This window comes from Trichoderma evansii, assembly GCF_050947405.1.
Source record: "Trichoderma evansii strain SZMC 28006 chromosome Unknown GGI43scaffold_9, whole genome shotgun sequence".
Classification (NCBI taxonomy): Eukaryota; Fungi; Ascomycota; class Sordariomycetes; order Hypocreales; family Hypocreaceae; genus Trichoderma; species Trichoderma evansii.
The window spans coordinates 364,667-377,102 of record NW_028145197.1 but is presented as its reverse complement, the minus strand read 5'-3'; the positions used below and the strand labels follow the sequence as shown (position 1 = coordinate 377,102).

The window sequence follows — 12,436 nt, the reverse complement described above, 5'->3', positions numbered from 1 at the left end:
TTTGGCTACCAAATACGCCTGCTTAGATACAATACGAATAGGCCGTCCTTAGTATTGGTTTATACCTGGGCTTACTGGTAATACTACCTATTTTCACGGCCAATCTGAGAAGATTAATCACAATATTTGTAAATATATTCGTGGTTGCTAAAGTTTAGTAATGGGAACCGCTTACTAAAAGTAAGTTTTCTCCCTATAACACAATATGAATCAACTAAAGACGACTGTCTTTTTTGTACGCGATAGTATGTCTAAACATACACTTGGTGAGAGCCTGACCACAGATAATGCTATCAAGCTACCTGATGAGCGTAAAGAAGTCATTAGAAGAGCTCTAGACAAAAAAGTTCTTGTACCAAATATTCTGGAACTGATGCCTGAGTGGCATAGCGAGTTTCAGCCGGATATTGATGAGATCAATGTGAAAATTGACGAATGGTTGAAAACGTAAGTTCAATTATTCAATTGTTAACCAAATTGGCCGAAGAAAGCTACTAAATCATATTCTCAGTGTCAACGTTGCGGAAGAGAAAAAGCTCAAGCACCGGGCTCGAGGGAATTATACCCTGTTGGCAGGCATTTATTATCCACACTGCAAGAAAGAAAAGATGCTGACTCTTTCTCAATTCTTATACTGGGTATGTAGCATGATTGATTATATTATGAAGCGCCTGGCTGACTATACGTGTAGATATTCTTTTGGGACGATGGTACGAAAAATCTACTACCAGTTGTTTCCAGATACTAACCCGGGTTTAACAGAAATTGATACGGGTGGAGAGCTTACCGAAGATAGAGAAGGCACAATTTTGTGCTGTACTGAGACTAACAAGTGTATTGATGATTGTCTTGGTCCCAATCCCAACTATACACCTCCTCAGAGATTCTCTATCCCATCCTTAGAGATCTCCGGGCTGGTCTTGGGCCTGTCTCCACCATGCGGCTAAAAAGTGAGCTTCATGATTACGTCAATGGTGTAAGTAGCCAGCAAAAGGTGCGCCAGGAAGACCGCCTTCCAGATCCTTGGGATCATTTCCAAATGCGAGTTGATGATGTGGGAGTCATTCCAAGTATCACTCAAAATGAATATGCCATGGAGTTTGAGCTTCCAGATGAGATTCGCAAACACGAAGCTATGGAAGAGATTGTCCTGCATTGCACCAAACTTACAATTCTATTAAATGAAATTTTATCTCTACAAAAAGAATTTGTAAGTTATTTCTCGTATATGACTTTATAACCCCTTTCAATGTTAACAGTCATTTCGTGGCCAGCGTGTTTGTCAGCTGGAAAATCTCTGTCTCCTTTTCATGAATACTTATCATATATCTATTGAACAATCCATTCATAAGATTCTCGACCTTTTGAAAGTTCACTATAAGATCTGCCTTGAGGCGGAGGCCAGACTTCCTTGGAGTACAACTGATGGGAAGCTCAATAGCAATATCCGTGAGTATATCCGTGGCTGCCAAAGGTTGGCAACGGGGACCGCTTGCTGGAGGTAAGTTTTCTCCTTGAATGCATAACGCTTCTTGTATTAAATCCACTGACATTAGTAGCTACAACTGCGAAAGGTATTTTAAATTGAGTCAGCTGAATACTAAACAAGATCTACTATTGGATTTATCCTATACATAACAAACATTGTACATGATAATTTATTCATTACCCTGTTAGTAGCATTGTGTAACGATCCGTTATACCGTTAAGCCAAACAGGGCAAAAGATTAGGCCAATAATCACTATTGTAGCAATTACTGTAACGGAACCAACTGTTTATAAGGGATTCAACTGTTACGGGGAACCAAGTCGTAACACATTGATATATATTCTAGATAGTTACAATGTTTACGAGCATATGATACTTCTTGTTATCATGTAGACTATTAAATAAAGGAAAGGATGCCTGGTGTAGAAAGTATATACTACTCTGTAGCATGCCCAGTAGTAGCGTTGCCACCGTGTAATTAAAGGTATTCCTTGATCTGTTCTTCTCACCAGTTCCAGAACTTGGACCTGCCCCCATTTCCGCCATTCTCCTCAAGCAGCGTGGCCTTTGTTAAATAGGTTTGGACAGGAAACATGCGTCCAAAGGGAGCAACTGCGAGTCAAACATTATTAGTGGGGATCTCAGTCCCGGAGTCATGTAGAAGTTCCACACTCATCCCACTCCTCGGTCCAGTCGGCCTGGTCAGAAACGATGTCAGGCGAAAAGGCGGCGTAGAGCGCCGTGTAGGCGCCGTACACGGTCGGATAGCACACAAGCTTGGCGACTATGCGCAGGTGCAGGGCTTGGTCGCGCGGCAAGCCGGAGACGACGTTACCGGGATCGATAGGCACGCTGGCGACGCCTTGGGCTCTGTAGTGGCGGCTGTGCTCAATGCCCAGAACCCAGGCGCCCGTCTTGCTCAGGATGTAGCGCTTGGTATCCTTTTCTGGTTTGTGGTAGTCGAGGTTGTCGGAGGAGATTCCCACGTCCCGGTGCGCGGCCATCTCCATGCCGAACGAGCTATACCAGACGATGCGCGTCAGACCGTCGTTGGCGACGAGAGTCGGCGTGAGCAGTGGAGTCAGCAGGTGGGTGGCCACGCATTTGACGCCCAGGCAGAGCTCGTGGCCCTGCGCAGTTACGGGAATGATCTTGGCGAGCCGACCATCTTTCGTCAATTAGGAGTCAGAATGGCGAAAGGGGGAAGAACTGGACGCGGAGAGGTGGTAAATGTACGACGTCGGCATTGTTGCAAGGCTTGCCAGCCTCGCCCAAGAATATTCAGGGCTGATACCTGATAATTGAGCAGGGCAGCACAGATCCCGAAGAATAAGTGATTCCCATTACTGTCCATTGCTAGCGGCTCGTGATAGACTTTTAGCTGCAGGAGGCTGTTTTAGCTGGGAACCTGGTAAGCGATTGCCGGTTACCGATTACATGTATCCGGCGGGGCTCACTAAAGCAGGCCCGGGCCGCTGAGGCGCTTGATCGGCCCCACGGGGTGGTCGAGGCGCTTAATTATGTAGCGATGGTCACCATGCTTACCCTATTTGCTAGGGGTCCGTTGACGAATCTGTCGGAATAACACCTGCATATCCAAGAGTGATCCCTTTCAGATAAGAATAGCAAAGATCAACAGATACCGCTTTATTCAAAGATTTCATAGAATAGCTGCTGCGCCTTTGTGGTAGAGAGATATTAGCACATTCGTATAATTCGGAAAGGGATTCGAGAAATGTGCGGGAGGGTGGAAGTGATATTTGGGGTTTTCTATCTCTATCCACTAGACATCAACTCTATAAAGGAGTATTTTGGGATATTGAATATAAAAAGCAAAGATGTCTTAGTATTGTTCGTCTGGCTGATATAATACATAAACAATGTAGGTGTACTTGAGAACTTGGAAATGGCAAGTATAGTCATTGCATCCATGAGCTGTGCTGCGTCGTCGACGATGAATGCTGGAGACCGTTTCTCACAAGGGGGGGAATAGGAGCGCCTACGACTATGTCGGCCACGGAAATAAAGAAAGATAACAATCGCAGAGCCTCAGCAGGATAGTTTCGGTAAATATCGTTGCGATTGTTTGTAGGGCGTATGGCGCGGGCTGTAGGGCGTAGGGCGTATATTTCAACGCGGGCCCGCCAGGATCCACAGTAACCGGACTCACGAAGATGCGAAAGAGCCTGCAACACCTTTATTATTCAATTCATATCAGATACGGCTTCTACTTTTTGACTCGGCAACAGCTATCACTATGGCCGGATCACCACAGGAGAGCCGTCATTCCCTGGATTTAGCGGATGATGTGAACCCTGTGAAATTCCTTTCTTTAAGTATAGTATGCTCGACCAGGCGCACATCGAGGTCTGACAGTCAGTCCAAAACTGACTCGGGAGATTCAGACGAAAAAGATACGAATTGTTGCCACAGGAATTGTAATAATCGTCAACAGCGCTCTTGGTTCGTCGCTGCCTTCTGGGGCGACGAGTGACATTGCTAAAGCCTTTTCTCTCACAAATCCGCTGCAACTAGTCTTGCTCAACTCTCTCTACATGCTTGGTTTCGCAATCGGTCCGCTCATATTTGGTCCACCGAGTGAGCACATTGGCCGCAAGCCTGTACTTATTAGTGCTTATCTTGGGTATGTGGTCTTCACGTTGGGGTGCGCAGTCAGCCCTATATATATTGCGCTCTTGTTATTTCGTTTGCTCTGTGGCGCTGCTGCCTCCGCTCCTAATGTCGTAGTAGGGCCGCTGTTCGCCGATATATATGATCAACCAGAGCCAAGAGGCAGGTCAATGGCATACTTTATGTGTGCAACTTCTATGACTCCACCAATTGGTCCCATCATCTCTGGATATGTCACAACTGTTTCCTGGCGTTTGACATTCTGGATTGGGCTAGGTATTGCCAGCATTTTCCTTCCGCTTGTAGTTTGTCTACCGGAAACATATTATTCAATTATTACAAGGACACATGTGCCGCAAATTCATAACTCAGAGCACAGAGATAACGCAATGGGCGCAGCGGAACAGAAACGGCGGCACAATACGCAGGGAATTAAAACCGTATTTTTGAAACCTTTCACTATGGCCATTGAAGAGCCAGTTTTACTGTTTACGTCACTATACTTGGCCATGATTTATGCGACGCTATATCTATTTTTCCAGGCGTATCCGATTATATTTCGAGGTAATATGATACGTAACTGATCATCCATTGTCAATCATTCTCACTCTGCATAGGTGTATATGGACTCTCTAACGGTGAAGTCGGATTAGCATTCTTACCAGGTGAGCTAACCCTTATTTAGTCGAATCAACTTAGCGGATTTTAACTCGGAACCAGTGACAGGTGGCTCGTTCATTGCTCTGGTGGTTTTCCTCTCTTACAGTTCATACCACACCTCCGCCATGAAAGCAGGGGCCACTTGGGCGACTAAGATCGAGTATCGCCGACTTCCTCTGGCATGTGGTGGCGGTGCAGCGTAAGTTACCTCTTGCAACACGTACCATGGTGCTTTCGAAGCTAATGGAGCCCAAGCATGGCCATATCTCTTTTCTGGCTTGGTTGGACATCATACCCCACCATCCACCCAGCAGTGCTAGCGCTTTCGGGGTTATTCTTTGGTCTTGGTTATCTGTTGATCTTTATGTCGTTGCTGAATTATATTACGGACGCTTACAGGCAATTTTCTGCCTCAGCTCACGCGGCTGCAGCTACAATGAGGTCGATCACCGCTGTTTGTCTGCCCCCGGCAGCCGGCCCCATGTATGGGAAACTAGGAATCCAGTGGGCCTGCTCACTGCTCGCCTTTGTTACCTTGGTGCTAGCCTCGATACCTTTTGTATTCATTAGATATGGTGAACTGCTTCGGATGCGGAGTCCATTTTGCCAGAAGCTATCGACTCCGACCCCATCGGTAGCGGCTGTGTGATTCACATTTGGCGGACGAGCGCATGCAGCTAGGCGTCATTCAAGCACTGTTGAATATTCATATCGTTGAGGAGTAGTTCATGTTACCCTACTATCTCATGCGTTGCGTGAAAGGCTGGTAACTTTCTAGTGTCCTCATCAAGCAGCAGCTTGATAGACTGCTAATACCGCTTTGCGCTCAGTGGAAGTATCGATATGCTAGTTTATGTTGCTAAAGATCTCCAAGCAAGTGCATGACTATTCACCCAATTATTACGTAGCATAGGCATTTTTTAGTAAATTATTACCTCGAGAGTATATAGAAGATAGTTACAATGTTTACATATATATAATCTTGAATTATATACTTGGCATTGATTATAATATTGCGATACTATTCTTTCGCCATGATATCCGACCAATCAACAAAATACACAATTTTTGTTTTCTGGCTAAATAATAGCTAAAGAAGCTGCGAAAATCTTCGGGTCTTGATATTCTGTTTATAAGGCTCTTATATAGCCATTCTAAGATATAGAGGCCTGCGGTAATATTGGTTCTTTGTTCGGCAAAGAGGATTTAAGTCTGTTGACATATGGAATTTTAACTGATTAGCTAGAGAGATCGTTTGTTTTTGGCTATATATCCCTGTTGGTTTATATATCATGTTACCGGGTCCATAACTATTCGATTAGTGTAAGATCCACTTTAAGGTATAATTATAACTTTTATTACATTAAAATATAATATTTTTCAATTATATAAATATTCACATGCGAAACATGTACATGTAGCAGCGCGTTGTATAGGTAGCTATGAAGTATTAGAAAATCGGACCTAAGAAATGAAGCCTAAGAAGTGATACGTATTATATTTTTTCTCCCAATGTAACAGATTAAGTCACGTAAAATCGAATAACTATCCAATTGTAAAGTCTATCTCGCCGCAACCGCGGCTCTCAGGCTGGCTGTGATTCTAAGATAATCCGACCTTGATATTTGAGGGCATTCGTGATATAGCCAAATTGGTGATTCCGGATTAATGTCCGCCCCAAAATCCAGAAGCAACTGTACCATCTCTTGATCTCTTTGGTCCATTGCTAGTTGAATAGCTCTACCGCAATTTATATGTGCTCTTGGCTCCCGTTTGCGGTTTATTATATCCCGTATATTGCGGAAAGGGAAGAGGTCATGAAAAGCAGAGTTCACATCAGCCCCACTTTCCAACAGTAGTCGAGCAATGCTTGTGTTGCTCCGGTAAACTGCATGGACTAGTGGCGGTATGAAACTCATTGGATCTTGTGGTTCCGGTGTGGAACTCATACCACCGGTTCGGGTTCTCTCAGGCTTGGGTCGATCATCGTCCTCAAAGTCGCAGCACACGCCACTTTCCAACAAGATTTTGACAATCGCATTATCTTGCTGTTGGACAGCTTGATTTAAAGCCATGGTTGAGTGAACACGATCAGATTTGCTTACTAGGGCTTTGACAATTCCCGGGTGCCCTTTCTTCACTGCGCTAACCAATACGTGATCGACCCCTGCGCGCCATCTGCGGGTAACATTTGGATTTGCTCCTTTGCTGAGAAGAAATTCTACTAATTCGACGTTTTCATGATTTGTAGCCCATTGTAGCGTTGTTTCGCGATATCGTAACGGCTGATTCAGGTCTATCTCATACTCCAGAAGCTGCGAGATCACACGCGTGTGCTTTCGATAAAGAGCCGCTTCGAGGGCAGCTTGCTTCTGCTCTCGACTGGGCAAATTGGACTGTTGAGTCGAGTAGGATTCTTTTGTTGAAGTGCTGGATGGTGGTATAACGAGATCCTTTGTCCCTGAGAAGCGGTTATAGAAACAAAACGCTTGAGAGTCTTTTTCCCATATGAGCTCCCACCCATCATCGTCTTCTATAGGTATCGTAATGAGCCCGGAAAGACGGGGATAGTTAGCTTGATCTGAAGCTGTTTGTGATTTTGGAACATCAGCTTTGCCTGGTAGTCCACTCATTTCACTTTGAGATTTAGGATAAGCTTGTATATTTTTTGAAGAGTTTATTTCCACTCTCTCTCCGATCTTGTATTCTGCAAGGTTCGATTCTTCGATCTTTAATATTTCGATTGGGTGAAGCTCGACGTCGTATGTGCGCCGAGGGAAAGTTAATCCACTGACAAGCGGCGCTAATAAATTATAATGTCCAGATATCTTGGAAAGTATGAGATCGGTGGGTTTGTAATCAGGATCTATTTTCCTCTCATAAACCATGTCCCAATCGATTGCCCGAAAAAATACATGAGTTTTGATTTCAGATGCTCCGCGTACTCCCAGTCGTTGGGCAGGATCACAATTCAAAAGTTTAGACAGTATGTCTTTGGCATCTGGAGCAAGTGATCCTGGAAATTGAACAGCTTCCTGGAGGATCTTACGATGAACTTCTTGGCTGTCTTCATCGTAAAAAGGGGGTAATCCAGTCACCATTTCGTATAGAAACACTCCCAAAGCCCACCAATCTGCAGCTGAGGAACAAGAGTGCCCCAAGAGTAATTCAGGAGCTGGGCATTCCGATTTCTTTTTAAGAATGTGATCCTCGTTGTGGATAGGTACATTATAGAGCCCAAAATCACTTAAAAGGACGTGTCCCAAAGCGTCTAGAAAAATATTTTCTGGTTTCAGCCAGCAAGGAATGATATTGAGAGTATGTAGATACTCTATCGCACAAAGGATCTCTGCAGCATAGATTTTCGCTCGATGAATATCAAAATGGTTTACCTTCTGAAGATGATGCAATAGCTGTCCGCCTTTGAGATGTGGGTGGTAAAGACTAATTTGATCAGATGTTTCAATGGCAAATTTGAGTGGCACAATGAAAGGATGGTCGATCAGAAAGTTGAGTTGAGTTGCTACTTCTGACAGGGGATCGAGATCGTTCACCTTAATATTCATCACATCATAGACCTCCCAATTCTTTTGTTTCAAGTCTGCCGCAGGACCCAGATAGCCCCAAGTGCGCAGAGCTTCCCGAGGGTCCATGGCCGCCGGCTTATTCTTGATATATTCAATGTCGATGCAAACCATTCCAGTTCCGTCCTGAATATTGAACCATCTCTTACCGGCAGGCTTATTTTCTTCGAGGAAGGGATTCATTTTTATCATGCCAAGGAATATATCCTGGCTCCCTCTTGGAGCATTTGGGCTTCTAAGGTAGAAATCTACTCTCAGTTCAGCGACTCGGGAGACATCAAATTCATATCCATGCCATTGCCCAGACGCCATCAGCCCGGCCATTCTATCAGACGCTGATAAAAGATTCTTGGGAACAGGTAATTTATCTGTAAGCCGTAATCCAGCCTTCAATGGCATGATTTTCAAATCAGATTCTGGCACAGGTATCCCAAAAGACTCTAGAGGGTTTGATTTGTTCCAAATAGGGTTTTGAATTGTTCCTCCCCTAGAACCGACAAATATTTGCACTTTGTCGAAATCCAAAACAGCATAAGGTAAGAATCCATCCCCAAACATGGAGAAGTTGGAATCTTTCAGGTTGAGCTGTACGAGAGGATCATGCTGGTAGCTCTCAACCGCTTGCTGGTATTGAGCTGGTATAGAGAAGCCGATACCTTCGTAGATACTCATAATTAAGCTGCCGATCTGTTCTGGAATGAGTTTGCAAGGGACTACGTACTGCTTAGTTCAACGTACTCAAAAATAACTACCAATGTTTGGTGGGGCGGACCTACTATCAGGGACAGATGGCGCTCGAAAGCCCATGAGACCACCTGGTCGATTCATATTCTCACAATCTCCAGTAGAAAATCGGGTTGCCCATGGATTGGGCCTTGCTAATCAACATATAGGCGGGTGGAATAAAAGAATGAGCGAAGGAACAGGCTTTATAAGTTTAGAGGGGTTGTGGACGTAACGCTAAAATTGCTTGGTTTGCCAAGTATGCTTGCGACATTGTTTTGTAACAGTACATTGAGGTACAAGCTGACAAGGGTGCAATAGCGGAAGTATTCCTTAGCAACCTAGACTACTAAATAGCACCACCCCACCAGGTAGCGGTTGCCTTTTCCATTTAACACGAATAAATAACACACATTATACTAACAGTAATTCCTAATTGAATTATTCGTTGTTATTTTTTCAATTTATTAATTTGATCCAAAAGTAATAGCTAGCTAGAGACACTATCTTAACTATCTGATTCTCCGCAGTATATAGTTACATAAACAGAGCATTCTATTATATTCCCAAATTTCGGCGTTAATTTTATTAGCTCTGAAATAGGTGGTGAAATCGTCAAATTTAACCGGTATAAGAATACAAATTTCAATACAACCACTTTCTTTTATAGGTAAGAAAATATAATTGTAATAGTAAATAATATTAAGGATAAACTAATAAATAAAAACTTATAACTAGTGAAGTCAGGCTGTTGTCTGTGTATTTAGTCTGCAGGAAAATAACATTTAACAAAATACTGCCATAAAACAATACTTAACTATTAACCTCTAGTATAGTCCGCTTTGGGGTATATGTCTCTTCTTCTGAAGACTTGACCTCCGCGGTATTCTCTTTCACTAACGGTCAGATTTCCGTAGGCAACACTGACCTTGATTGGGACCGTTATATCCTTGCTAAATTAGCTAGTCCCTAGCAGTTGTCATATTCCAGCTATACTAGAGCTAAAAATTACCACGGGATCGACTGTAGTAGGCTTGGTTAAGAAACCCCACGATTTTCGGCTAAGCTACAACTGATAATTGAAAATAAGCTACCAAAAGTTAATTTGTAATAAAATCTAGGCTATAATTAAATACATTTCTCAATATATTCTGTACAAAAGATGTTATTTACTTTCAAAGTAATAATATTAATATCTATGTATACATAGGTAGATGTATATAAACTACTAGCTGGAAGCTAATATTGTAATTATTTACCCTAGGTTTTCTATTCTTCTCGTTTTTGTTTTCATCAAAGCGCTACTTTTCCTAAAATAGGTGGGCCTAAAGGCGGTGAGATGGACTTTTCGATGGCGGCCTCAGTAATTAGTAAATTTAATAAAAAGTTGTGAATTTCTTTTTTTTCCCTAATTCAATATTATAGGATAACACTAAATGGTAAAAAGAAGCAAGTTAATATAACGCTAGCTGACTTCATGGCATCTCCTACAAATGCATGCAAACCATGTAGAAGCAGTAAAAGAAAATGCGACCGCCGTTTACCGGTTTGCTCCACCTGTCTTCGGTAAGATACACGATCTCTCCTGTCCAACCATAGAGTAGCAAAAATTAATGCCGTCAATAGCATGGGCCGGCTTTGCGTGTATGACGAAAATCCGGGCCAGAGCTCGGCCTATAACATTATTTCAGAAGCATACGGCTCTAATAGCTCCAGAATATCAGTTTGTTCCTCTCTCTTTGGCGTTTGTAGACCCGAGGCTCTACTAACAATTATCAGACGCTCAGCACCACATTTGGAACAGCACTGCAGAGAGAAGCTCGCAGCTTTCTTGGCACACCAGATGAGGTGCGCCGAATTGCGAATGCATACTTTAGCTCCATTCATTATAGACTACCTATAATTTCGGAGTCAAGGTTTTATGAGAACTGGTCAAGATTGTTCACACCTTCAGGGATAGACTTCACGATACTATGTTTGTGCATGAAGCTCATTTACAAAAGCCCTTCGCAACAGGCCGTAGGACAAACAGATACTGTATCATCACACTATATTACTGCTAAGAGCAGTATTGGTTTTCTAGAAGCAGCCGGCTTTGATACCATAAATGTTATTCAGTCTAGGCTGCTTCTTGTCTTATATGAGATTGGTCATGGGATATACCCGGCAGCTTCTGTTTCCATTGGTAGCTGCGCAAGGTTGGCTCGAAATGCTGGTTTGGTTCGGAATTCCTGGCATTGTCAAGAGACAACTGTTACAACTGCCGATGCGGAAGAAAGAAAGCGAACATGGTGGGCCGTACACAACATTGACAGGTACGTCTTTCCCAGCACCAGAATCAGTATTTTCAACATTTCAAGATAGCCTTGAAAATAACTCGAATCGTTTATATTAGATTCATTGCTCTTTATGGAGGCGATGCGATACTTGCTTCCGACGATGCTACAGCAGATACTTATTTGCCTTTACAGCCTGAACAGTTGTCGTCCACTGTGAGTGTGTGGCAGTGAGATAAGAAAACCAACACATTCGGATTAGATAACCTCTAATGGTCCAATGCAGGATGCTTCAGAAACCATCACAGCCACAGTCTCTACGCCAGCCCCTTTCCGTGTAGGGCCATTTGCGAGAGAGTGTCAAGTAGCGCACCTGATGGGCCGCGCTGTTCAACACGTTCATCATCCTGTTGCCGATCCCGAATTCCGCTCTCGCGAACATTTTCAGCTTGAACATACTTTGAAGGCTTTTTTGCCAATGCTTATTGACGAAGAACTCAAATTTAGCTCCTATTGCGGTGCTCTAGGGATGTGTATAAGGTAATGATATCTGTGTTGCTCTCAGGGATTTTTTTATGTTCGCTCATCACGTCTAGCTCTCTCTATGCATTATACGTCCCTCCTACTCTTCATCTTAATCTCAATAGTGAGAGCAATTTCCGTAACTTAGAAATAGTTTCCACGCAGATGGCAGAACTTTCACAACATCTACTCCGAAGTGCCGACGATGAAAACAATATAACAATGATGTCACTTTTCATCCCATATGCCTTGTATCAGACAGCTGCTATACAACTGAATTTATACCAGAGAAGCCGAAATATCTCCTTCAAGGCGAACGCTGAATCAATTATCGAAATTTTGACGTGCATGAGTAAGAGATGGCGCGTCGCAGGTCAGTAGAAGCTCTATTTCGCTAGTTATACCGTAACTAATCCAAAGCATTTCAACAGTTAAATATTTGACGGCGCTGGAGTCTGATAACCCCCCGGTGATGCTACCCCCTCAGGGCTTTTACCTCAGTCATTCGATTTTAGACAATGGTTCTACTGATCAGTGAAAGTCGAGCGAAC

At 43.3% G+C, this 12,436-nt stretch overlaps 5 protein-coding genes across 5 annotated transcripts; 4 read left to right on the top strand and 1 right to left on the bottom strand.

Annotated features, from left to right (window-relative positions):
- Nucleotides 1-247: 247 nt before the first annotated feature.
- On the top strand, nt 248-947 carry GGI43DRAFT_383486 (uncharacterized protein; the record flags this gene model as incomplete). Its single annotated transcript, XM_083203393.1, has 4 exons — nt 248-447; nt 512-638; nt 692-710; nt 763-947. The coding sequence occupies 4 exons, from the start codon at nt 248-250 to the stop codon at nt 945-947; spliced, it is 531 nt and encodes a 176-aa protein (XP_083060832.1).
- Nucleotides 948-1,708: 761 nt separating this feature from the next.
- Nucleotides 1,709-2,823, top strand: GGI43DRAFT_404127 (uncharacterized protein). Its single transcript, XM_083205882.1, has one exon. The coding sequence runs from the start codon at nt 2,083-2,085 to the stop codon at nt 2,785-2,787; it is 705 nt and encodes a 234-aa protein (XP_083060831.1). The 5' UTR covers nt 1,709-2,082; the 3' UTR covers nt 2,788-2,823.
- A 923-nt stretch (nt 2,824-3,746) lies between these two features.
- GGI43DRAFT_433903 (major facilitator superfamily domain-containing protein) lies at nt 3,747-5,429 on the top strand (the record flags this gene model as incomplete). The annotated part of the gene is made up of 5 exons (XM_083209814.1): nt 3,747-3,830; nt 3,895-4,684; nt 4,738-4,785; nt 4,841-4,979; nt 5,030-5,429. 5 exons carry the CDS (start codon nt 3,747-3,749, stop codon nt 5,427-5,429), a joined length of 1,461 nt encoding a protein of 486 aa, XP_083060830.1.
- Nucleotides 5,430-6,198: 769 nt separating this feature from the next.
- On the bottom strand, nt 6,199-9,250 carry GGI43DRAFT_369474 (uncharacterized protein). The gene is made up of 2 exons (XM_083202521.1): nt 9,141-9,250; nt 6,199-9,077 (listed from the first exon to the last, which is right to left on the bottom strand). Exons 1-2 carry the CDS (start codon nt 9,190-9,192, stop codon nt 6,343-6,345), a joined length of 2,787 nt encoding a protein of 928 aa, XP_083060829.1. The 5' UTR covers nt 9,193-9,250; the 3' UTR covers nt 6,199-6,342.
- A 1,263-nt stretch (nt 9,251-10,513) lies between these two features.
- Nucleotides 10,514-12,423, top strand: GGI43DRAFT_433898 (transcription factor domain-containing protein; the record flags this gene model as incomplete). The annotated part of the gene is made up of 7 exons (XM_083209813.1): nt 10,514-10,653; nt 10,714-10,810; nt 10,867-11,402; nt 11,483-11,579; nt 11,650-11,903; nt 11,960-12,258; nt 12,317-12,423. Exons 1-7 carry the CDS (start codon nt 10,565-10,567, stop codon nt 12,421-12,423), a joined length of 1,479 nt encoding a protein of 492 aa, XP_083060828.1. The 5' UTR covers nt 10,514-10,564.
- Between the last annotated feature and the right edge of the window lie 13 nt (nt 12,424-12,436).

Bases quoted from the DNA above. Each gene is read 5' to 3' on its own strand.
- GGI43DRAFT_404127 (XM_083205882.1), top strand. From the start codon at position 2,083: ATGCGTCCAAAGGGAGCAACTGCGAGTCAAACATTATTAGTGGGGATC.
- GGI43DRAFT_369474 (XM_083202521.1), bottom strand. From the start codon at position 9,192: ATGAATCGACCAGGTGGTCTCATGGGCTTTCGAGCGCCATCTGTCCCT. The intron at 9,078-9,140 runs GTAGGTCCGCCC...AGCAGTACGTAG, and splicing joins AGCGCCATCTGTCCCTGATA to TCCCTTGCAAACTCATTCCA.